The sequence below is a fragment of the Periplaneta americana genome, chromosome 4 (assembly GCF_040183065.1).
Source record: "Periplaneta americana isolate PAMFEO1 chromosome 4, P.americana_PAMFEO1_priV1, whole genome shotgun sequence".
Classification (NCBI taxonomy): domain Eukaryota; kingdom Metazoa; phylum Arthropoda; class Insecta; order Blattodea; family Blattidae; genus Periplaneta; species Periplaneta americana.
In genome coordinates, this window is record NC_091120.1 from 31,136,363 (window position 1) to 31,162,878 (window position 26,516).

The 26,516-nt window shown below is 35.1% G+C and overlaps 1 protein-coding gene across 1 annotated transcript; it reads right to left on the reverse strand.

Annotated features, from left to right (window-relative positions):
* Positions 1-3,345: 3,345 nt before the first annotated feature.
* CCT2 (chaperonin containing TCP1 subunit 2) lies at positions 3,346-23,105 on the reverse strand. Its single transcript, XM_069823092.1, has 9 exons — positions 22,879-23,105; positions 18,417-18,726; positions 16,100-16,229; positions 14,267-14,469; positions 12,148-12,376; positions 11,541-11,715; positions 6,517-6,694; positions 6,239-6,442; positions 3,346-3,857 (listed from the first exon to the last, which is right to left on the reverse strand). The coding sequence occupies exons 1-9, from the start codon at positions 22,879-22,881 to the stop codon at positions 3,685-3,687; spliced, it is 1,605 nt and encodes a 534-aa protein (XP_069679193.1). The 5' UTR covers positions 22,882-23,105; the 3' UTR covers positions 3,346-3,684.
* Between the last annotated feature and the right edge of the window lie 3,411 nt (positions 23,106-26,516).

Genomic DNA, 26,516 nt, shown 5'->3' on the forward strand with positions numbered 1-26,516 from the left:
TGACCATGACTACAATGATTGGTAACCACTATACTGGAAGGCGTAATAGCATGTGGAGGTATAATTCATTACTAACTCTGCAGGAGGGTAACATAAAATATTGTCACAGAATAATGCAAAATTTAACTATATGTACGTTCTACAAAAATTATGAAATGTTACCCACGCGATTTTAATCCTTTTTGCTAAAATTACACAAAACCTTGGGTATACTTACAGTATTATTAGTTCTTTACCTTTGATTATTTTAAGATACCAGACTCTTTCTTAGTACTGGTAGCAAAATTCTAAAATTCTTCTGTTCTAAGTCTTAATGTATTATGTTAACCTTACAAAACATACCTTTTAATTATCAGTAGTCAGTTTCCCTCTTTCTTCGTAGTTAAGTTAGTTATGCTGGATAAAATACAGAACACAGATTGTAAGAGCCTGAATTCAAACCTAAGTCAAGCCAGGACTTTTCATATTGCCATAACTTGCAGAACGATTTCAGGGCTTACTCAGATTCCAACAAAATTGAGTACAGAGTTTGTCCCGATTACACAAGGCAGTTGGAACATGTGTCCACTACATCATATCATCTCTTATTGCCAAGGTCAAGAATGAATGAAAGCTCTACCTGCCTTCTGTGATCATCAATGGCGTGCACATCTTTGCCTTTACATCCTCTTCTTTCTCTCAGTCCACAGTTCTGCATCATACAGTCAATCCCATTGTGAACTGACCAACAATAAACAATGAGGAGGAATAATGGTTGCATTCCTAAAATTGCCATGATTGGGGAACCAGACTGGGGTGTTAGGCCTGTGGGATGACTCCCAAAAAGACAGCAGGAGAGTTGGTCGCCTGCATCAGGAAATAGCGGCACCAATTGAAAAAGACAGGGTGTGACCATAATTCAAGAAGAACTTAATCCTACAGAAAAGCATATGTTTTATAATATGAATTACAGACCAATTATTTAGTCCTGACAACTCAGCGACGCGAAAGAAAGGAAGTAATAGAAGGAGTGGGGAGCATTCCAGAGTAGAGATAAGGGCGAGCAGTCAGTAAAGGAATACAGTACAGCTTAATTTGTACTGGAAACATACTGTTCTACCGCACGCATAACATCCGATCACTCTGAAGGCAAGCGAGTGAATAACCCAAACACCCCTTGTCGTAACTAAATGGACTCGCCTGACCCAGGCGCAGATCGCAGGCGACTGTCAGGACTAAATAATCGTGCTGTACATCACATATTACTTTTATTATATCCTAGTACACGACATAACTCTTCACAGATACACATCATGGTCCACACCTGTGGAGTAACGGTTAGCGCGTCTGGCTGCGAAACCAGGTGGCCCAGGTTCGATTCCTGGTCGGGACAAGTTACCTGGTTGAGGGGTTTTCCCCCAACCCAATATGAGCAAATGCTGGGTAACTTTTGGTAGACCCCAGACACATTTCAACGGCATTACCACCTTCATCTCATCCAGATGCTAAATAACATAAAATGTTGATAAAGTGTCGTAAAATAACCTACTAAAATAAAATAAAAATACACATCGTGCATAACATAGCCCGCCGACTTGGTGTGTAACTTGAAAATGGGTCACAGTCCTGCCGTCTATCCGCAGTATGCGGAACCCAAATCATGCAAAGTGAAGTGGGTAGGTATTAGACAAACACATTTTTATTATATTCAATGCATTATTTCCAAACAGAGAGCTACCAAAAAATAGAAGGAAATATTTGGAAGCGTGTAAAATAAAAACTGCTGGAACTAATAATTCAGTATTTTTACTTATTTTCTCGGGGATAGTCAATGTTACTGTCTTCTTTTATTAACATGGTACTTAGTATCAAAATTCAGTGTATTTTCTATTTTCCGAACATGTCCCAGTGACCATGGCAATGCTGCAGAAACTCCTGTGTTGTCAGACATGAGGAAGCTCCTCAAGGACAAACCAATTCAGATCTTAAGCAGGAAATAAAATATTACTCTCAATACATTTTTCAACAGTAATCTCACTGGAGGTTTTGATTTATCTAGAGAAAATCAAAACTCGAGTGGGATTTAATTGACTATTACACGATTAGAAGAAAGTATATAAAGATTAGAAGTAACGAAGTACTCCAATACAATAAAATATTGACTTACGAAAATACAACTGTCTTCAAATGTATTATTGTACCATCTCAACATTACAAATATTACGCTAGATGCATGCTAGATGGCAGTAGTGTGTTATTAGCTGTCTTCGAACATAAAATATACTTTAATGCTGGAAGTTAGCTGTTATCTTGCTATCAGTTGTGCCAACTATGGAATCTTCATTGAATTCTGTAGACGATTACTAGTAATGCCTTCTCGATCTAGATCACGACAGCAGTGTTACTAGTCAAGAAGGCTTTGTTGATCCTGTTTCATTTTTATTAAAATAGTTGCATTCCACTTCAATTATCCGAATCCCAGTAATCAACGTCACTTGACAGATGATTTTCAATAAATCTTAATATTAAACAATCTCTGATACATGACTATCCATAATATCATATAGCAGAAGCTATAACATAACCTAAATAATATATACAAGTGTTAGAAAAGTTTTAATTAACGACGATGACATAAAAAAAACGTGAATAATTTTAAAAGGAATAATTATTGAATGTACAATTTTCAAATTTGAATGTTTTAGTGCTTGGTGGTTCAATTGATGTTATATTGGACGTGTGCGTAAAAGAAGTGGAACTCGTTGATGTAGGCCTACATGGTGTATTCAACTTATTCAGGATTTCCGAATGGTGCTCTTCATTTATTTGTAAATAGGATTTCAGGGAAGATGCATAGGTATGACCAGTGATCTTTATTAATCCTTGTTCTTGAATGCCAATGCGAGTCATATTTGAAACTGCTCTGCATCGACTGGAGTGGTTTGTAATTTTCTGTGTTTTTTTTTTTGACATCCAGACCAGAGCAGTTTGAAATGTTGGCAAACAAAGAAACAAATGCTAGGGACGCGATAAAATTAAACAAATGCTAGGGAAGCGATAAAATTAAACAAATGCTAGGGACACGATAAAATTGTGCGATAAGCAGTCATGATTGGTTGAAATACGTCCTTTCGTACCGTTTTATTGGTCAAAAGTAGTATGACGTAGTAAAAGTGTAATAGTCAGTCTAAAAGGTGATGTTATGTATCAAGTTTAACTCTTTCGGAAAAAAGAATACACTGAAAATTATTTTCAATTAATATATTTTGTTCATCTGACTTCGTGTTTACTTGTGATGTACAAGGTATTTCCTTAATTGTCAAATTTTTCTGAATTTTACATCTTATTAAATATTAATTGATAATGTTTATCAGAAATTTTTTACTAGTTTATTTTCTTTCAAAACGTTATAACAAATAATAATATTAATCAAAAGTCCTACAAAATGCATTACAATTTAAAAAGAGGTGTAGTAATGGAAAAAAGCCTGCATGTAGCAAGTTAATGTTGTATGAGAACTTGCCACCAATTTGTTATTAAAGGCATAACAGAGAAAGTCTAAGTAGATGATACAGTGTTTTCATGATATCCACCTTGGTCGAGACATCACTGACTTTCGCTGTGCATAATAAGAAGAGTGACAACGTAAACTTGAAAATGTAACTGAAAATGCTTTGTTCCAAATACTGTAAAAATAAGAGACCATTAGCAGTGACCACGATCCTGAGTTCGCTTTCTTGGTGCAGATTTGATAATGTTATCAACACGCAGTATCATTTCTGCAGCTTCTGCAGCTGATAAGAGTACCTGCCTCTTAACAACGAAAGATTCTGTGATTCCAAGCTCCTTCATACAACCGATTTTTCCTTGATCCATGTCTGAAAGAAAATAATTACTTGTTAACATAACGCAGAAACCTATATTGCACTGTTACACATTCTCACTTAATCTACTACACAGCACTATATTTTATTTCTTAACCCCTTCAGGCCTGGTGTACATTATAGTGTACATTGTTCTGGCTATAGTTCATGAGGTCCCGGGTTCGATTCCCGGTTAGAGCACAGGAATTTTTCCTTAAAGGGGATTATTCCTGTGTTCGTCCATGGTCTGGAATTTAGGTTATGTTTAGATTTAAGACCTCTCCTGGCACCACATTATCATAATCATCCTATCACATCATTGGGGTAATGTAACTCCGCCTTCCAGGCACCCCAACCTCAGAAGTGGGTTGCAACTAAGCCACGGCCAGGAGAGAAGACCAGAAATGTCGAAAGACAACCTGGTGGCATTGGATAAAAAAAAAAAAAAAACATTGTTTCTATTTTTCTTTTTTGGAATGTCTCTGATACTTTTAAATATTTTGAAAAATTCAATGTGATAGAAATGGAGAATATTATTTTTGAAACATTTCTATACCTGAATTAAAAACAAAATTCAAAATTTTGGGGTCCCGGGGGTCAAAATTTTTCCCAAATTTTTATTTTCTGTGAAGATTTGATTTGGAAATTTTGGATCTCCAGAATGATTATATGACCATTTTTTTTGTCAATTTTTTTTAAATATAAATTCAGGTCTGAAGGGGTAAAGAGATTCTATGATACATATTTAGAGGAAAAAAGTACATAGTTGATCAAACTACCGCTTTATTGCAGACAATAATATATTTTTATTATTCCTTTTCCTAAGATATCTGATGTGATGTTATAGCACAAGACCTCTATACAGCAACCCACTATAATTATATATTCAACTTCAATCATGTTGAAGTCAACTAGGAAAACATGAGTTTTAAAGTTTGTTGTTTAATCAACTGTCCGAAGACAGGTCTGAGCCTCACAAGTGATACCAACAAGCCACCACTTATGAGACAACCAGGACTGGAGATAAATGTGTTAGTGTGGCCAGTTCCTTTCCCCCTCCATTGCATACACCACCAACTAGCTACATCAGGGGCGGCTTTTATTAAGGGGCACATGGGCACGTGCCCTCCCAGTGATTTTTATTATCGTATTATGATTATATTATAATACAATTTAATTGCATTGTAAAATAATAACTTAAAGAGTTTCACATTTTTATTGCTACTAATGTTTTCAGAATCTGTAGTAGTCTACGAAACCCAAGTTTTCTGAACAGGTAATAAAATGGGCTCTCTCTTCTCGTGCCCAGCTATGGACAAGGAAGGGATGGGGGTGTGAGTTGTAGGAAGGCGGAGCTCTTTGCCTCAGCCGTGTGCTTTGGGCACTGTATTTGCCGTGCCCACCAAGCCTCTTCAGTTTAGGAACAGTCCAATTAGCTGCATGCCATTTTTAGGGGTGTTGATACTTGCTGTGTAGCAGACGACATTTTACAGCTAAACTTGACATGAAAAATGTTAAATGTAAGTTTATTAATTTAGAAGCTCGACTCATTGTATAAATCACGTGTGTATGTATATATAGATATTCATTTGTCACAGTTATGTTGTTAATGCTTACTGTAAACTTTTATGCTTCCTTCGTATCCAAAAAAGAAAGTTTACATTACAATACATGAAGTTGGCAGTTCTCATGAAGCTTTGTCACTGACAATAGAGAATCTTGGCGGGCGTTTTGCCGCCTTCAGTGCACACTACAGTTTTCAACTGAGTTTCCCCAAGTCTAGTGCTGCGGTAGTAAGAAGGCAGGCAGTTGCGTGATCTGTGAGTACGAACGAGTGAGAATCAGCGCATTTCTGTGAATTACACTTAGAATTCCATTTAACTTTCCTCTGGGCATAGCAGTGCTCTCAATTGAGAGAAAGATGGTACATTCTATTCCGAACTTCAACAATAGAGTTATAGAGGTTTTTGCTCGCAGAAAGAACCGAAAAATGGAGCTCATCTACAAAAATTAGAAAGGTTAGTGCACATAAGTTGGTTTTATATGTTTTTAATTTTCAGGGTTCATCATTAAGGTTGTACCCCACTAGACAGAATGGCCTTCGGCCGCCACTGAGCTACATAACATATTACACACACTCTCTTTCCTTAGTTTGTTAGTTTGCAAATTTTCAGCAATTTATGTTCAAATAGCCAACAGTATTCTTCATATTATAGTTGTAATCCCCTGGTAGAGGGGCAGAGAAGGCCTCATGGCTTTATCTCTACCAAATTAAATAAATAAAAACTACTAATACTACTAGAATCTTTACCCATATTGTGACAGTGAATATTAGCAGTACAGTTTTTGTTGAGACTGCATCTTCATAACCTAAACCTCTATTTTCTGATACTTACTAAGACCCATTGTATTGAATCCCTGGCTATGAGCCGCACGCAGCTCACTGACCAACTGGGCAGAATCATAACCAGCATTATCTGCTATTGTTGTTGGTAACGTTTGCAGAGCTCTTGCAAAGGACTCCATAGCTACAGAATCCTTTCCAGGTGTTTTTGCAGCTTCTGTCTGTACAGCACAAGCCATCAACATTTCGCTGCAGCCTAAGAAAAGAATATTATTGTAAGTAAAATGTAACACTTCTAAGAAACTATTCCACAACTACCTCGGCACCTACCTCCTCCATAAACAATACGTGTCTCCCTCACAGTTGCTGCCAACACACACAGCGCATCATGCAGAGAGCGTTCAGCTTCGTCAAGGATCTGTTGGGTGGCACCTCGGATCACAATGGTGCAGGCTTCGCCTAACTCCACACCTCCGAAACGGAGAAGTGTATCCTCACCAATCATGACCTGCACATACATATTACGTGGTAAAATATTTTCTTATGTTATGTTCTAGAGACTTACCATAAATGATTATTACTAGGGACCTGAAAATTTCGCATTTGCGCGGGGCAGTGATACAATGAGAATCCTTTATTTTAGTTCTATATCTTCAAAATATTCTTTTAATGATTCAACCAAGCACAACAAATGTTTAATACTTATTTACTTACTTACTGGCTTTTAAGGAACCCGGAGGTTCATTGCCGCCCTCACATATGCCCGCCATTGGTCCCTATCCTGAGCAAGATTAATCCATTCTCTATCATCATATCCCACCTCCCTCAAATCCATTTTAATATTATCTTCCCATCTACGTCTCAGCCTCCACAAAGGTCTTTTTCCCTCCGGCCTTCCAACTAACACTCTATATGCATTTCTGGATTCGCCAACTAACACTCTATATGCCTTTCTGGATTCGCCAACTAACACTCTATATGCATTTCTGGATTCGCCATACGTGCTACATGCCCTGCCCATGTCAAACGTCTCGATTTAATGTTCCTAATTATGTCATTTGAAGAATACAATGCGTGTACTTCTGTGTTGTGTAACTTTCTCCATTCTCCTGTAACTTCATCACTTTTAGCCTCAAATATTTTCCTAAGAACCTTATTCTCAAACACCCTTAACCTATGTTCCTCTCTCAAAGTGAAAGTCCAAGTTTCACAACCATAAAGAACAACCGGTAATATAACTGTTTTATACATTCTAACTTTCAGATTTTTTGACAGCAGACTGGATGATAAAAGCTTCTCAACCAAATAATAACAGGCATTTCCCATATTTATTCTGTGTTTAATTTCCTCCCGAGTATCATTTATATTTGTTACTGTTGCTCCAAGACATTTGAACTTCTCCACCTCTTCAAAAGATAAATTTCCAATTTTTATATTTCCATTTCGTACAATATTCTCGCCACGAGACATAATCATATACTTTGTCTTTTTGGGATTTACTTCCAAACCTATCTCTTTACTTGCTTCCAGTAAAATTCCCGTGTTTTCCCTAATCGTTTGTGGATTTTCTCCTAACATATTCACGTCATCCGCATAGACAAGCAGCTGATGTAACCCGTTCAATTTCAAACCCTCTCTGTGATCCTGGACTTTTCTAATGGCATACTCTAGAGCAAAGTTAAAAAGTAAAGGTGATAGTGCAACAAATGTTTAATACAGACGGTAAATCTTTGATTATGACTATAAGCCCATTCTGTCCTGTTCATCAATATTCCAGTGTCATAACGTGTTGTAGTCTCCGGTACTGAAGACCCTGACTGAATTTGAAAAGAAAAATATGTACTAATCTTGTGATGATTCTTGAAGCTGAGAGCCATTAAGTGGTTTGACTTCAAATAAAGACCTATCACATTTTTAATAAGAATTATTACATTTCAAGTGTATCATTCCCAGATAAACTTACTTGTAGATTCTGAACAAATTCGTCCAATAGCTTTGGAGAAATCACTAAAGATAGATGATATTCCCAAAACCACCTTTTGTTATTAGGTATGTTGGTAAAATGAATTTCCATGAAAATCTCCAAATCGATTATTTTCAGTATCACAATACTTTATCGAAAGGCTCCTCTCCACTAATAAACATTTAACAACAACATGTTAAATGTTAAACTGTTTACTGTTAACATCCCAAGATGTTGATTAAACATGTTAAACTTTATTTTCCTTGTGTAGTCCACCATAAAGTCTATGAGATTTTAATGTAGATAGTGTCTTGTTTTCAAACCTTGGACAATGGACTCAGATGAAGATGGTTTAGCTTTTGTAATTGCGTCTATTGCTTGTTACAAGGCCTTGAAAAGGAAGAAATGAGAATGTGGATGCGGCAATATCTTAGTAAAAGACACTATGCAGAAGACATTCTAAACGAGCTTAAAGTTGAAGATCGATTTGGATTCAAAAACTTTCTGAGAATGTCAGAACACGATTTTAATAATGCAGTGCTGCAAAAAATATTTTCTGTCATATCAAAGGGAAAAACACAATTAAGAGCAGCCATTTCACCTCATTTAAAAAAAAATTACAGCGCGATTGATTGACTGTCATAGGAGCTATGACATGATAAATATTAAAGGAGCAGCTAATATCATGTTATTCTTTCCGAAGTTTTACGAATGTTAATATAAACATATGTCACCAAATACGACCATTACTGACGTCAACATAGCATTAACGTTTAGCATACCACGAGGATGCAAAAACTCTCTATTGTATTCTCGAGAACAGTTAAATAATAATTTCAGTTGTCTAAAACAGTCGGCCTTCTTTGGTTTGTCTCTGTATTATTTTGCAGCCACATCCCACAAACAAGGCTTTTCCATCAGTGCATTAATCAATTTTATTTTAACGGTATTTTCTTTCGTCCACTCCAGTACTTCGAACAACTTACAGCCAACACTAAGGATCGTATAAAAAAAATCAAGAGGTGCTCCTAGTTACACGCCACAAAATCGAAAGTTAGTTGCTATAGAAACTATACGAACTTTGTCGAATTATACCGACATTGTACGAGCAAGTGAATTGACTTGACATGTTTTCCATTGCTGCTGGAAAACACGCCAACATGTTAAAAGTGTTAAATTCAACATACTCAGTTAACATGTTAAGTCAATTGAGACTTGAAATGTCCATATACATGTTAAATTCAACATGTTATATTTAATGTTAAATGTTTAATAGTGGAGACAAGGCTTAAGCTGCCACGGTGGTCTAGTGGCTGGAGTGCTGGATTTATAATCCTGTGGACCCAAGTTTGATCCTTGATGTAACCTCGATTTATAACTTGTTTGGCAAGTAAGTGGTCCAGATAACATAAGGGTTTCCTCTGGGAGCTCTGGTTTCCCTGTGGCAGCCCAACAAATCTCTGATCATCATCTCATCTCAACATGGGTATAGTATAGACAGCCTCCTATGGAGCACCCTGGGCAATGACTCAGTCGGTAAAGTGCTATACACATTTGGCTTCATATGGGTGAATAACAAACAGTCAAGTACTCGCCATTATTTAAAAAAATAAATAACTAATGATAAAGTACACATAAATGACTCCTTTTGCACACATTAAGGTTCAAACTAAATATAATGACGTGAGTGTTCAATCTGCCACAAAGCATATTAAAGGAAAGCAGTGAGACTTATTAAAATAAAGATCACAAGAGTCTTACATATGCCGTGGTAAGAATAAACATGGGTATATAGTATATACTAGACTTTTTAGTATATACTCTTGTTAGTAAGAATAAAAACATTTGAGTACCTACTCATTTTTGATTACATACTCATAACATGGAAGCATAGTAGAATATACTCAAGCGTCCATCTTGTACAGAATATATACTCATGCTTGATAAGAATAAAAGCTAGTATATTCTCATATTTATAAGTTCGTTCTCATGTTATTCTGAGTATGGTTTGTAGCAGGTTCAATTCTGAATATTTGTTTATTTATGTTAAGTTTAAAGTTAAATAAAAAAAAATGGCAGAATTTATGAATGATGTCGTGCCTCATGGAAAAATATAGAGAAGGACGTGAACTTCAGAAGCCTTTAACGCTTCACAAAAGTGAATGTGAAAAAGGTTAAACACATACAGTATTTATTATTCATAAAAAACATAACCTATAAAAATATGAAGGCTATCAAATTATGAGGTTAGATTGTATTGTTAAATATAATTAACAATTACAGATTATTTTGTAAATTTTGAATTGCAAAATGCAATTACTTGTAACTTTAAATTATATATATAACTCTCCATAATAAAAAACAGAATTAGCATAACTGTAATCTCTATCCAACATCCAGTAATGACGATTTCCCTGTACTATTTTCTTGTTTCCTGTTTTATTAACGTCACTTATCTGATTCACCCTCTCGTTCATGTTTATTTATTTATTCATATTTATTTACTTATTTATTTGTTTATTTAATTAATTTATTTAATTAATTTATTTTATTATCCAATTTATGTAATTATTTATTTATTTTATTTATTTATTTATCTATCCATTATCAAAATTTACAAAAAGCAAAACACAAACCACTACAGCATGCCGATAGCATGTGAAAGTCTATAAAAAAAACTGAGCATCACAATGCAATGTGTTCAAAGAGGATAGGTAACACGAGTACAAACTAACTTTTAAACGATCAAGAAGGCTGTAGAGATGAGTATATATTCGCGTTAGGTAGAATGTCTTTATTCTTACGAATATGAGTATGTTCTAGTGGTTACGAGTATATAATAACAGTAAGTGCTCATACTCATAAGTATAAACCTTGAGAAAGTACTTAAGCTTTATTCTTACTACCCAAGGATTGCAATGTACTGACAGATGGCACCATGATTGCAAAAGATGAGATCGTAAATTACACTTCTTTCTATTCTACTGGACACTGTAAATTATTATTTATTTTAGTTGGTTATTTAACGACGCTGTATAAACTACTAGGTTATTTAGCGTCGATGAGATTGGTGATAGCGAGATGATATTTGATGAGGTGAGGCCGAAAATTCGCCATAGATTACCTTGCAGTCACATTATGGTTGGGGAAAACCTTGGAAAAAAAACCAACCAGGTAATCAGCCCAAGCAGGGAATGAATCCACGCCCGAACACAACTTCAGACCGGCAGGCAAGTGCCTTATCCAACTGAGCCACGCCGGTGGCTGACAATGTAAATTAAACTTCTTTACCTCCTGCTGAAAATCCAACAGTTTTCCAGCACAAGGCACTTGGAAAGTATATCAGCAATATAAATTAAATTAAGTAAACCTATTGTCAGAATGAACAAACCTGTTCGATTACTTCACAGTGTCCAAGCTTTACCAGGTCAGGATTATCAAATGTGGAAACAATTTCTCCTCCTGTAACTAGTGCCAAACGTTCAATGCCATCAAAGTCCGCATGTTCAATAGCCATAACACCTGCATCCGCAAACAACTGTTCTGGGTAGTTGTAGATCAGCTGTCTGAAAGATCATACAATACACGTTCAAGTCATAAGCTAAGGAACAACCCAATTCACTAAAAATATCCTTGCCTTTAAATTACAAATCAGTCTGGCACAATTATTCATTTCAGAATACCAACAGTTTACTTCTTTTATGGAGCACAAATTTTCATCCATTACACAAAATTCAATTTGATTAATTCAATATTAGTCGATCTGTTTTATTAAAAAAACATCTTAGCATTATATTTTTATTTGTGACTAGGAATCTCAAAATTAAAACAAGCCATTTATTACCTTTAGACCTGTATTCTCAAGCTATAAAAATTCTCATGATGTGAAGGTGAAGGAATAGAAAATGCTAAGTGTCATTACTTCACTTGAATTTAAAGCATTTTAGGAGCTGGCTGGAGATTTTTTTCTTCTTTTGGCATATTTATGAAATACTAACCTGTTAATAAATACATTGGCATTGTGTTTTAGAATCTTGTTAACTTTGTCTCTCATCTTTTCCTTTTCAGCTGTTTCGAGTTCGGCTATTTTAGCCATTGAATCTACACGTACACGTGATCCAAACACCTTTATTTTGTCTGTATCCATAGGAGTGTTTGCTATTAGAATGCGAGCATTCTCTACACGTTTGGGTTGGTGCACTCCCACTTTCTTGTCCAGAAGAAAACCTAATTTGGAAGTAGAAAGAATGCATTGTAAGTTGTTCTACTAGAGTTAGGGATTCTTCACAAGTTTTTAATTACCATTTCGAGCCTTCACCACATTATTAGTCATACGAAATGGAAATGGAATGGAATGAAATGAAAGAAATAAAACCAATCTTATTAACCTAATCTAACTTATAAACTGTGATGAATTTGCCTTTCATATTAGATACTAAAACCAAAGCTGTAAATTTCGTACCTACTTCTCACAATTAAGGACAGTTTTTGCAAAACTTGCTAACTGAAAAAACTAAATTTTACAGGAGAGACAAAACACTATAGTAAGAAAGTTTTGCTGTATGTCTCACTTATAGCAAAAAGCAAGTTTTGAAAAAACGATCACTACTTTGACACACTACAATGAAGAGAAATAACCCAATTTTACTAAGACGCTTTGAACATCATGTAGAGGCCTGCCTTATGTTAACGAATCCATCAAAATCTCAATTTTACAAATTTTGCAGTTAGCAAGTTTTGCAAAAACGGTCCTCAATTGTTCATAACAATTCAAATCTATATATTTTCAATTAGCAGTAAACAAGATAATATACCATTCTATGTATTTAAAAGCAATTGATGTGTGTTCAAAGAATAATCCTAAGTTTTATTTGTTACAATTTTCTTCATAATGTATACGTGATGATTAATAAAAGAATCATATCATGAACAACATAGATTTTGAAACAGCAAAATATTTTCGTAAAAAGTATACATCTCTAAAGCGAAAATGTTTTACTTGTTTTTACATGAATATATAAACGGACAAATATGGCAAAGATATTAATTGCCTAACAATAAGTGCTATACAGTTAACTGTAAGTAATGGCATTAATTTTAGAATGTTATTATTTCAGATAGTTCAAACAAAAAAGTTTAATACAATTTTGCTCGTTTTTTACTTCTTTATCGAGAAAAATTGTTTTATATGAAACATTTCATTGCGTGATTTGGGAAAGCCATTCACTGAATTCCCAATATGCTCAGCCAATGTAAGAGAGCAGTGTATTATGATAATAAATTATTGAAAGAATTTTAGTTTTGTCCTTTAAATGTACAAAAATCTGATCCAAACAAATGTAACTTTTCCTTCTGCAAAGGAATTTTTTAATGTTAAGTTACATTTGTTCCAATGAAATCCTTGCACATTTAAAAGGCAAAACTAAAATTCTTTCAATCATTTATTACCATAATATACTTACTTACTGGCTTTTAAGGAACCCGGAGGTTCATTGCCGCCCTCACATAAGCTCGCCATTGGTCCCTATCCTGAGCAAAATTAATCCATTCTCTATCATCATATCCCACCTCCCTCAAATCCATTTTAATATTATCTTCCCATCTACGTCTCGGCCTCCCTAAAGGTCTTTTTCCCTCTGGCCTCCCAACTAACACTCTATATGCATTTCTGGATTCGCCCATACGTGCTACATGCCCTGCCCATCTCAAACGTCTGGATTTAATGTTCCTAATTATGTCAGGTGAACCATAATATACTGCCCTCTTAAATTCAATGGGCATATTAGGAATTCAATCAATAACTTTCTAGAAACATGGTATGAAATATTTCACATAGAACAATTTTTATTTCGAAAAGGAAGCAAAAACGAGCATAATAATACTGAATTTTTTTTTGTTTGAAATATCTCAAAGAATAACACCCTAAAATTAACAACATTACTTACAGTTTATTCTGTATACCCAAACTACTAAATAATACATATAAACTACTACTATTTTTTGTATAATTATGGTTTGATTTACTTTTTGTGTAGCTGTTATGGTGAAAAATGTTTCTTATTAGGATTAAATGAGTGTATTTCTCGGAAAATGTAAGAAATTCATTGTAATTGATACCTTCATCGAGAAATGAATCTTCCAGTGTGCCTCCAGTTTTTTTGATAATTTGGATAGCAGAGAGATTCCCTGATCCCTTGAGTCGCAGCACTGCATCCACGGCCAACTTGGCAAAGTATTCCTTGTGCTGAGACAAGATCTTGGAGCTCAGGGTAGTGCGAGCAATGTTCATGAGATCTTCATGGAATTTTGCAGTATCAGCACTGAAATAAGATATGTACAACATAGTTTCTCCTATGCCAACACATACAATGTGTCTAAAAAACAGAACTGAAATACAATTACACTTATCTCAAGTGGTCACTAAATTAAGAACAAATTTGGAAAGTGGAAATTGATCTTATGTTGATACATTTTAAACTATTATAATAAACATTATAAAGTCAGAAGTTAAATTTAAATTCTCTTTTAATTTATGGGTCAAAATAACAATATATTACACATTTACAACACATTTATGAAAATAATTTTTCAGTCCAATCTGCTTCATATTATAAAAATTATGGTTTATTTAACGACTCTTGCAACTGCTGAGGTTATATCAGCATCGCCGGTGTGCTGGAATTTTGTCCCGCAGGAGTTCTTTTACATCTCAGTAAATCTACATGAGCCTGTAGCATTTAAGCACAATGCCATCGACCTGAGCCGGGATTGAACCCGCAACCTTGAGCACAGAAGGCTAGTGCTATATCGACTGCGCTACCCAGGCCGTGCTTCATATTTCTACATTTATTTTAGACTGCATATTTTTATTATTTTTTTAAGCCAATATATTTCACTGGGTGTTACACTGTACAAGCAACAATGCCTTTTTTTTTTTGTTTAAATTAATAAGTACTTTGTCGATTTCCTGAAATGAGGAAAAACTTACAAATTTAATTGCTGGTAGTAAAGTTCAGTAATCTTAAATTTGAAAACCATTTTGAAGTCCGATAAGCTGTGTATCAATATACAATTTTATTGTTGGAACTGTCAAATTTATCATATATAATACAATTGCGGTTAAATACACAAATACTATTTGCCATCTTCAGATCCAATATAATATACCTATCAAATACATTATATATGGTGAACAAACAGTTGAATATTCATTACACATACTCATTATAAATGACAATAGTGAGTTAAATGTTATGTTTTGTTTAACGATGCTCGCAATTGCAGAGGTTATATCAGCGTCACCGGTTGTGCCGGAATTTTGTTCTTTTACATGCCAGTAAATTTACTGACATGAGCCTGTCGCATTTAAGCACATTTAAATGACATCGACCTGGCCCGGGATTGAACCCGTAACCTTGGGCATAGAAGGCCAGTGCACAATAGTGAGTATGTGTCAATAATTAAAATAGGTGAAAATATGTTAACAAGTACAACAGAAAGATGGCAACACGTATGTGGTTGAATGAAACCAAGTGTTGGTAAAGTACGTTGGAAATCATTAAATAGAATGCATGATAGGACAGAAGTATGAGGTGTATATGAACATCACATGGCGACATCACGAAATATAAGTTCGTAAAAGTTACAAACGGCAGTGTTAAAATTGTTTTACATGTAAAATGGATTATAAAAATAGTTGTATATGATTATTAACTCTCGGGCCTCCAAAGGTCTGCAGACTACAGTTTAAGAATTGCTGATCTAACCTATAAATACCTGTCAGAAGTGTGCATTAAAAAAGCCAAGTTAATCCCAAACTTGTAAAAACTATTATCTCTCAGAACTGGGCACTTCTCTGCTTATATTTGCCAAATTCTTGGTAATATCGTTAAGTATGAATTTTGTTTCATTTTTCACAATATACAAACAAGGCTTAAAACTTATATTTACCTATTGTCCATTGCTGCTGCTGTTAGAGCATCACGAGCTACCTGTGTGGCTTTTCTCCAACCAGCAATTATAATCTGTGGATGTATTTTCTGGTCTATCAACTTCTCTGCTTCTCGAAGTAATTCCGCAGCTATAATATTAACAGAATAGTTTTCATTCACCACCACAACTGCTCTTCATTTTTTCCTTCTATTAATCCAAAATCCAATTAAACTTCTCATGAAATAAGCACAAAAGTGTGTTGCTAATAATTCGGCTAACAACACGTACAAAGAAAGAAAAATAAATGGCTCTTCACTCATATCTTCATATACTATTAAAAATATCCAAGTAGAATCCCTCTCATCCGGCACCAAAGGGACTTGACTAGTTCTGGATATAGAATTTTGCTGGATAATTGAATAAATACCAATAGGCCTATAAAAAAAAAAATTCGTATTTCACGGTGCCAAATGTTGAAACTGCACTCTATCACTATTGTTATCATTATTTATTGGGTTATTTTACGACGCTGTATCAACATCTCAGGTTATTTAGCATCTGAATGAAATGAAGGTGAAAATGAGTCCGGGGTCCAGCACTGAAAAGTTACCCAGCATTTGCTCGACTATCACTTCCTCATAACTGAATAAACATAAAAAACTGTGTGGATTCTCCTTATTAAACCACACCACACAACACAAATAATACCATAAAGTGGGGTGACTTTGAACGCCAAGGTGACTTTGAACAGTAATGTAGCGCCTTTCTAAATTAAATGCTGTACCCAATTGCGAAAACACTAAACTAATTTATTGACAACTTAAACAGTTTTTCGCAATTGGGTACAGCATTTAATTTAGAAAGGCGCTAAATTACAGTTCAAAGTCACCCCACTTTACGGTACACTAATTCCAGGTTCGAATATTCAATGAAAATTAAAGTTCGTGCGATTTTCCTAATGTGGCAACACTGATGAACATAACTAAATAAACTATATGGATTTTCTTTATTAAAACACATCACAAAACATACACAGGCTAATAAACTAATTCTAGGTTTGAATATTCACTGGAAATTAAAGTTTGTGTGAACTGCCTAATGTGGCAACATTGACGGCCCGAACATAACTAAATAAACTGTGTGGATTTTCTTTATTAAAACACATCACACAACACACATAATATATTAATTTTACCTTCGAATATTCAATGAAAACAAAGGTAAATATTTACTGAAAACGAAAATTCGTACTAATTTCCTAAAGTGGCAATACTGACGTCCCGAACATAATGTTTTTTTTAATAGGTTATTTTACGACACTATATCAACATCTCAGATTACCGAACATAATTAAATAAACATTACAACTGTGTGAATTTTCTTCATCAAAACACAACACACAACACAAATAATAAACTAGGCCTAATTTTAGGTCCAAATATTGACTGAAAATGAAAGTTCGTGCGAACTTCCTAATGTAGCAAAATTGATATCCCAGATTGTGGCAATGAGACAGATTCAAAATCTTTTTTGGCCCAGTCGAAAGTGCCATTGTTTTGGTATTGCCGGTTATTTGGGTGCCGGTTGCGAGGGATTTTACTGCACTAGAAAAACTTTTTAGCCATAAATATTAACGATATTCTAATACAGCATTCTTACCTAATGCTTTCAAAATTTCCATTTAAAGTGTAAACATTAAAAGTAAAATCTTCCTCACTTTCTCGAGAAAGACAATTTGGTTTTTTTTTCACTCTATATCCAGAACATTCGAAAAAAATATTATCAGTGTGAAATCAAACTGATGACATATTACAGATACTCTAATAACTATTTCGTGTTTTACAATATAAAAACATTGAAACTGTCACAATATGAAGTTATGAAATTAAAATGGTTTTTAACCATAAACTTTAGACTGAATCTGTAGTATAAACAATTCACCCTTTTGTAAGAAATAAGTAAATTACATATAAACATAAGCAAAACAAACATGCTAAACATTTTGTTATTAAAAATGCCTGTTTAAAAATCTAAAATAAATTATCGTAAAAATAGAGTGTAACACAAAGTCAATCAATATATTCATTAAATTCTGTATGCTTAACTTATAATTTGCCTGGTTTAAAATTTATACTCCTAGGGTGCTATTCATAGACATTTCGCAGCACGCGCTACAAGGGTACTAAGCTAGCCCCGGCTATCCACTGGTTACTTGTACAGAATTCAAATCATATCCAATCGCTAACACTGGTTATGAATACGAAAAACGCTGATCATCTACCGAAAGCCTGCGCTAAAAATGTCTATGAATACGGCCCTTAAATTCTTAGCCTACCTAGTACAGTAACAGATGTAGTGCCATCTCCAACCTCATCATCTTGCACACGGGACATATCCACAAGTATTTTTGCTGCAGGATTATCAACGCCAATTGCCTTCAAAATAGTTGCCCCATCATTAGTGATTTCCACTTGCCCTTCACTTCGCCCATGAGCTACGAGGATCTTGTCCATTCCTTTTGGTCCCAAGGTACTTTTCACCAAGTCCCCAATGGCCACAGCTCCAATGAAACTTGACAGTCGGGCTGTCTCTGCTTTATCTTCCTCTGCCTCTTGCTTCAAGATTCTAACTGGATTCAAGGACACCTTCAAGAAATTAAGACATCAAAACCATTATTTTCTTTTATTTGACAATTTGGTAATTTCCTAGAAGACGGGCAAAATCCAACATGGCTGACGAAAACTACCAAAACGTTCTGCCAACTATGAAGTTCAAATGTCACCAAACATTACAAAATCAAAGATGGAAAATCAAACATATAATCATATTTTTAAGGAAGAAAAAGCCCTTCAAAAAATGAAAATATGTTTAATTTTTCATCTTTGATTTTTATGGTGTTTGGTGGCATTTGAACTTCATAGTTGGTAGTACTTTTCTGGCAGTTTTCGTCCGCACTTTACCCCCACAAATCACTAAAACACAAAACAAAACAATAATTTATCACCTAATCAAACAAAATTCAATCCTCATTGACGTCTTCAAAGACAACCACTTCACTTGCATTATGACACAGGCTTCAAGGCAATCTAAACTTAAAGCATGCAGCCAACAAAGAACTAAACCACCACTTTGTCGTACAGTCAACTTCACATAATTAAACCATGTATTTACACAAAATGAAATTCTCTTTGAACTCTTATTACACCTTAACTTGTACGGAAAATTCAATGAACAATTCCTTGGAATCACAGGAACAGTTTTCTCGTCAACAATCGACACAATTTTTATTCACCAGCGAAAGAACTGAACCAAAATCGACATAAAATTTAATACTCTGTTCTATGTTCACACATCTTTCACAAATATCATAAAATGACAAACTTTCAATAGGTTTACCCATCAGACACAATATAACACCACTCACGTCAAACAACCAAGAACAATTGACAACATCATTACCCATTCAAAATTTACGAAAATTCTAGAACACATGATGACAACTATAACCAATCAAATCGAAGGAAAATCATAAAATGACAAACTTCCAATAGCTTTAGCCAGCAAAACAGTATAACACCACTCACGTTAAACAACCAAGAACAATTGACAACGTCATTACCCATTCAAAATTTACGAAAATTCTAGAACAAATGACAACTATAACCAATCAAATTGAAACATCATCAATGCGACACCTCGTATAAAAACCTAGAACTAACATATAGAAGTCACTAAAAATCACTAACATTTAACTCTAAAGAAAAAAAGTTGGTAATACTTAGTATATCCAACCAGGTGCCCGTCTTCTATGAAATTACCGACAATTTTTGTGCATTGGCAGCCTACTTTAATTTTGTTTAAATGTTTAACATCACAATAATATGAAACTTGTGGAGAGGATGACGTCCATTAATGTTCCTCAAAGCATATCAATGAATCAGTGTGTCTTTTCCTCTTGAGGTGCCAATCAGGTCATGCAGGGGACAGGTTCCAAGGAATCTGGTTGGTTAAGCTGTTAGAATGTGTTGCAAATAACCATATATATAACAAGAATGAATTACAGTCTCCCAATATCTAGTAAACCATGAATGCAAGTGATAAAAAAAAAAGATCCCATTTAATGGTAAAAAAAAAAAAGGTAAAGGTATCCCCGTAACATGCCATGAAGGCACTTGGAGTGGGGGGGGGGCCATGGAGGTAGAGTCCATGCTTTCCATGACCTCGGCACTAGAATGAGGTGGTGTGGTCGGCACCATGCTCTGACCGCCTTTTATCCCCGGGAAAGACCCAATAGTAAATTTTATAGGAGGCTGAGTCAACCTCGGGGCCGTTCTGAAAGTTTGGCAACGAGAAAAAATCCTGTCACCACCTGGGATCGAACCCCGGACCTTCCAGTCCACAGCCAGCTGCTCTACCAACTGAGCTACCCAGCCACCCCCATTTAATGGATGCGAAGAAATATACAATGTCATTCCTTTTCAATTTTATGCCACTCTGTATTTTAACCCATGTCCTCGAAATTGCGATACCTGTTTTTAGGAAATTTGAATTCAAAATAAAGTGTGAAAACTACTGTACCTGCTATATAACAAGTCACCTGCACCTTTCCTATTGAAAATATGAAACTCTGCATTTTATTGGGTGAGCAAGGAATGTTAACTTACTTACTGGCTTTTAAGGAACCCGGAGGTTCATTGCCGCCCTCACACAAGCCCGCCATCGGTTCCCATCCTGAGCAAGATTAATCCAGTCTCTACCATCATATCCCACCTCCATCAAATCCATTTTAATATTATCTTCCCATCTACGTCTCGGCCTCCCCAAAGATCTTTTTCCCTCCGGCCTCCCAACTAACACTCTATATGCATTTCTGGATTCGCCCATATGTGCTACATGTCCTGCCCATCTCAAACGTCTGGATTTTATGTTCCTAATTATGTCAGGTGAAGTATACAATGCGTGCAGCTCTGCGTTGTGTAACTTCATCCCTCTTAGCTCCAAATATTTTTCTAAGAACCTTATTCTCAAACACCCTTAATCTTTGTTCCTCTCTCAAAGTGAGAGTCCAAGTTTCACAACCATACAGAACAACCGGTAATATAACTTTTATAAATTCTAATTTTCAGATTTTTTGACAGAAGACTAGATGACAAAAGCTTCTCAACCGAATAATAACAGGCATTTCCCATATTTAGTCTGCGTTTAATTTCCTCCAGAGTGTCATTTATATTTGTTACTGTTGCTCCAAGATATTTGAATTTTTCCACCTCTTCGAAGGATAAATGTCCAATTTTTATAGTTCCATTTCGTACAATATTCTGGTCACGAGACATAATCATATACTTAGTCTTTTCGGGATTTACTTCCAACCCTATCGCTCAAGGAATGTTAACTCCAGTTGATATTTCAGAGACTTTCTTCTTCCTTTTACAAAATGCTAATGAAGCAAGCACCTATGATGAGTTACTCTGTGCTAATAAATTTTTATCATGTATTAACTTATGCTTATTTATTTATAAATATGTAAGATGTTAGGGTTGAAAGTTCAACCATTTTACAACATGCTCAAACTGGTAACTTCATATTGCAATGGATTTGTGACACTTCTCCAGCATATTTTATCTGACAAGTCACAATGATAAGGTTGGGCTATAGGCTTGTATCTGAACTTATACAATGATGGAATAATCCCTTGTGGTAATTCATCGCAATATCATAGGGCCCGCTTCCGTACAGGGGCAGTGGCAGTGGCAGTGGTATTTCCTCTAAGGTTAGAGCCCAGTTTAGGTGTGTGTGTGTGTGTGTGTGTCTGCGTGTGCGCGCGCGCGTGTGTGTTTGTATTAACCGAAAATTAGGGGCTCGAAAATATTGAGAATAGGACGCATGTTTATATGACATTTTTTTCGATTAATACACACGCACCTATATTGGGCTCTAACCTTAGAGGAAATGCCACTGCCTCTGTACGGAGGCACGCCCTTATTATTTACTTGTGTCAAATTGAACGTTGGTCAGTATGGCGGACATTATCGTGGATCAGTGACAGATTAGGTTTGGTTTGTTCAGGTTTTTGGTATGCCTACCAAAAAAACGTATAATACGCAAGATAAACAAAAAACCTGAACAAACCAAACCTAATCTGTCACCGATGCTTGTCCTCCATACAATCTACTCAAAAATATGACTCGGAAATAAAATCCTGTACTATTCGATTTTAATAAATTTTTCATCCGTAGGCTAAAAATGTTCAATAGAGCGACTCTAACCTGTTCTCCGATATAGGAAATTTAGTATTCACACAAAGAAAACACGTTATTAACTACATATAATACACGCAAATTTCTTATAAAATATACCACATTTATCACCTGCTTATTTAATCTGTAATTTTATATGAAATACACAGTACTTGATGCTAATAGGAGCAATGTAAGTGAAATGTGAAGTCATTTTATACTGTCATTATTAGAATGGTAGTATATTTATTAATCCCAAATATTATACTGCATGCATTGTAAATAACTCAATGTTCTCATAATAAGGGTTGATTAAGTGATTTTCATTCAAAATTATTTCAGCACTCCAGAATTTTTAATTACTTGTGTTGCCTTATAAGGGAAATGGTTGATTATGAAAACCCACGGTTCTGTGAAACTCGTGGTCTACACCCGGTTCCTTTCTTCACGCGTATTTGATCCTAAATCATATATGCCTTTCAAAAAAAATAATTTCTACACATCAGGTCTAAAATATAATTCAGATGATCCTAATTTAACTCAAGAATTATACATAATTACCATTTTCTTCAAGAAATCTCACGCTCTTCTAACCAAACCGAGAATCCGTTCTACCACAGTCACAGCCTTCTATAATGGGATTTTAGGTTTTGTCAATAATCAGAACTTTCCTGAGAGGATAAAACTTTCGAGTGCACGATTCTGTAACAATTGCTTACAAATACATTAATAACAAAACACATAAATAATAACAATTCGATTTCTGTGCTTGGTTGAAAGGTTTTGAGCTTTTGATTTATTTTATAAGCTTGAATTTGCATTTAAAAATTCTAAACTCTTCTTCAACCAGACGTAACCAACATTTAACAATCTTGCTTTACTCTGTTTGTGATCTGTGCTTTACTCATTCAAAGAGTATGATATCCGGCCTCTATACAAATACGTTTTTAGTCTGCTCTGCTTTCGGGAAGCGGGAAGTATAAATCACAATCTGTAGTGAGTGAACGGCAAGACCAATGTGTCAGATTAAGTAATTTGTGCTACAGTGACATCTATGCACATTTGTGCGCAATTCTCTCTTTATTATAAATCACACATAGATCAAGAAACCACTAATAGGGTTCTTGATATAGCTCAAAATCACAGTATTATATTTTATTTCATAAAATAGGTGCAAAGGCCAAAGAGTGACACTCCTCTCCTGTGTCAAAGGAATCAAGCATGGCTTTTTCGTACTGTAATGCTCTATTACGAAAGCAGTGAATCTTGTTCTGAAATATATATATATAGAGTTCAGTTCTGAAGATGACCCATAAATAGGTCGAAACATGTAAACAAAGTACGTTAGAATTTAACACAAGAAAGTCTTATCATACATATTCCGATATGTTTTTTATACTGTTCTTTTTGCGGAGTTACACCAAATACAATCCTACAGAACGTGGGAAATAATTTATTCCACATAAAGAGAAAAAAGCTAACTGAAACAACCATCGCAGTTGTCGGAAACAACTTTATATTACGATAAAACAATCTGCCGTCCACAGGGACCAAACTCATGTTCTTCCGGACGTCGCTCAGACGACGCAAACGACTGAGCTATTATGACTAGACACAAACCCTATCATCTGCGTGGTGTGTCGATCTCCTGACGACTGTCTGGTTCCAATATTACACGGACAGTAATTGCAGTAGCATGCACCTCGCGCTGTAAGCATCATCAAGAGTGGTTCGAAATTTTATTTCCATATCTGTGCACTCACACACCAGGAGCACTAATAGATTTTCATCTCAGTAGGGGCAGAACACTTCATCTATAACCGTGATGTTAATTTTTAATAGCAACTTTCTGAGATGATTATCTCTCCTAGATATATTGTAACGAAACCTTACAAATGGAAAAAACACATAGCTGTGAACACAATATGTCGAAATTAATTTACATAATATTATGAAGGAAAAAAAAATTGACTTATCAATAGCAGCAGTTGACAGATAGATAGACAGACAGATGCTTAAAGTGAGATGGGAAACATAGCTTCCTATCCTTTAGAATTTCACCTAAATCAATGTATGGCTCAACTTTTAGGAATACAGGAAAGAACTGGTACAAATCTACTTACATTATCTTATACTGTTCATTCTTCCATCTATTTGCCTCGTCTTTCAAATTCTTACGACACTACTTTGAAAACATTTTCACTTTTAATGATTCTATAATACATACTGGGTGTTCATTTCAAAGTGTGTCATGACGTCACTGTTATTGAATCACCGATTTGAAGCGAGTTTCAGCTTATATGTCAAAGAAGTTGCCTATTATTCAAGGTGTTCAATCTGAACTTGAGAACGTGTACGGTATAACTTGAACGTCGTAGCAACAGATGGCGGTCTGACCGGTCTGTATGCTACCATAACCTCTTTCGAACTGTGTTTTGCGCCGGCAAGTCGTACGCAGGGTATTTGTTATCATCGGTTGCGTACCACAACATTCCACAACACAAATCAAATGCTCTGTGTCCATGTTGACCGTCGAAGTTAATGTCAACAAATACGTAAGTAATCGTCTTAACCCTCTCCCCATATCCCGACAGTACGTATTTCCAAGCAGTTCACATTCCTGCCACTACCGGCATTACCGCATGTATCGGTACATACTCTTCAGAATGAACGCAGTACTTGCTATGCAACTTCTCTGCCTCGTAGGTAATACACCTCTGCGGAAGTGTAGGAAGATTGAATTCTCTAGGCTCATCGACTAGCCACATGACAGCATACAGCGAGCCATGACACACTTTGAACTGAACATCCAGTAGATAAATCTTTAATCAATGAGACAATATGGCAAATGGAACGAAACCGAAATACTCGAAATAAGTTAGTGATACAACTGTTTCGTCCTCTACAAAATCTCACCTTTTCTAAGATGTTGGCTGGCAGTAATACTGAACCATTCTTGATCATTCCCCTTTACTAAAAATCTCTTTTCCTTATGAGTGAAGACTCTTCTTCTAAGTCTGCGATTGGACATATTTCAAATTCTGTTTGGGCTAATAGTTTCGTTGGTCTTTTTTATGTTTTCTCAAACAGTAAAGTGAATGTTGGGTAGGTTCATGATGAATCCACAGATTTATCTAGTCAAAATACTGTCTCACTATCCACTGAAGAGAAGGGCAAGAGGGGCATGTGCCCTGGGTACTGCTGTGCTGGGAGAGGGCGCCAAAATGACAAAATAGCATGTGTATACTGAATGTTTCCTAGCACTTATAATAATTCCCATAACTGGTAATAAATAATTTAATATGAATGTAATGTAGTTTTATAATGATTTATCAATTAGACTAATTTTCATAATAAGCAGACAAATGTTGAAAATGATAAATAATTATTATGAAGAATGTCCTTTAATGTAATTAAGTAAATACTAATAAATAATGCTGCAAGATATTGTATGTTTTATTTTGTTGATCATTTTCTAAAACTAAAAATTTGTCATATGCTATGCAAAATTAAACTGAATTAATTTCAACAAAGATTAAAAACTGTAGATTGAGAATTTTTAAGCCACTCATGACTGTAATATATTTCTGTGGCAAGAAAAAGGGCCATAGTTTTGTACAGTACCGTAGTTAATCATTCAATTTATGTACCTCTACCTATATAATGTATAGAAAAGCTGATAAGCTGGATCAGGCCCGTATTTAGGATTTATGACGCCGCTGTGCAGTCATTTATTTTACGCTCCCTCTTCTCTCAGCGTAATTTCAGCATCATTGTTGGTTTACAGGCTACCAACAATAAGTTGTGGAATTATTTACTTCAGTTTTAAACTGTATTGAAATATTTAAACTTAAATGAATATGTAACACAGTTAAAAATTTGTAAATTGTTCTGAAGAGAAAAATATATTGTATGGTGCTGTCATTTCAAGGTGAAGTGATGCACTAATAATACCATACTATTAATCCCAGAACACTAATGTAAAACGAGTTTCATAATGATAAAATTAATAAAAATGTCAACATCTTTTTATTACTAGCTGTATTTTGCCGCCCTGTGTAGTTGCACATGTTGAGTATGCCTAAATAGGGCCTGAACTGCATCCTTGATGAATCCCAATCTGTTTGCTGAGAATTCATTTTTACTGTAATGAGATTCTATGTATAAATATTATAACTGCATTTATTATTTAATATGAA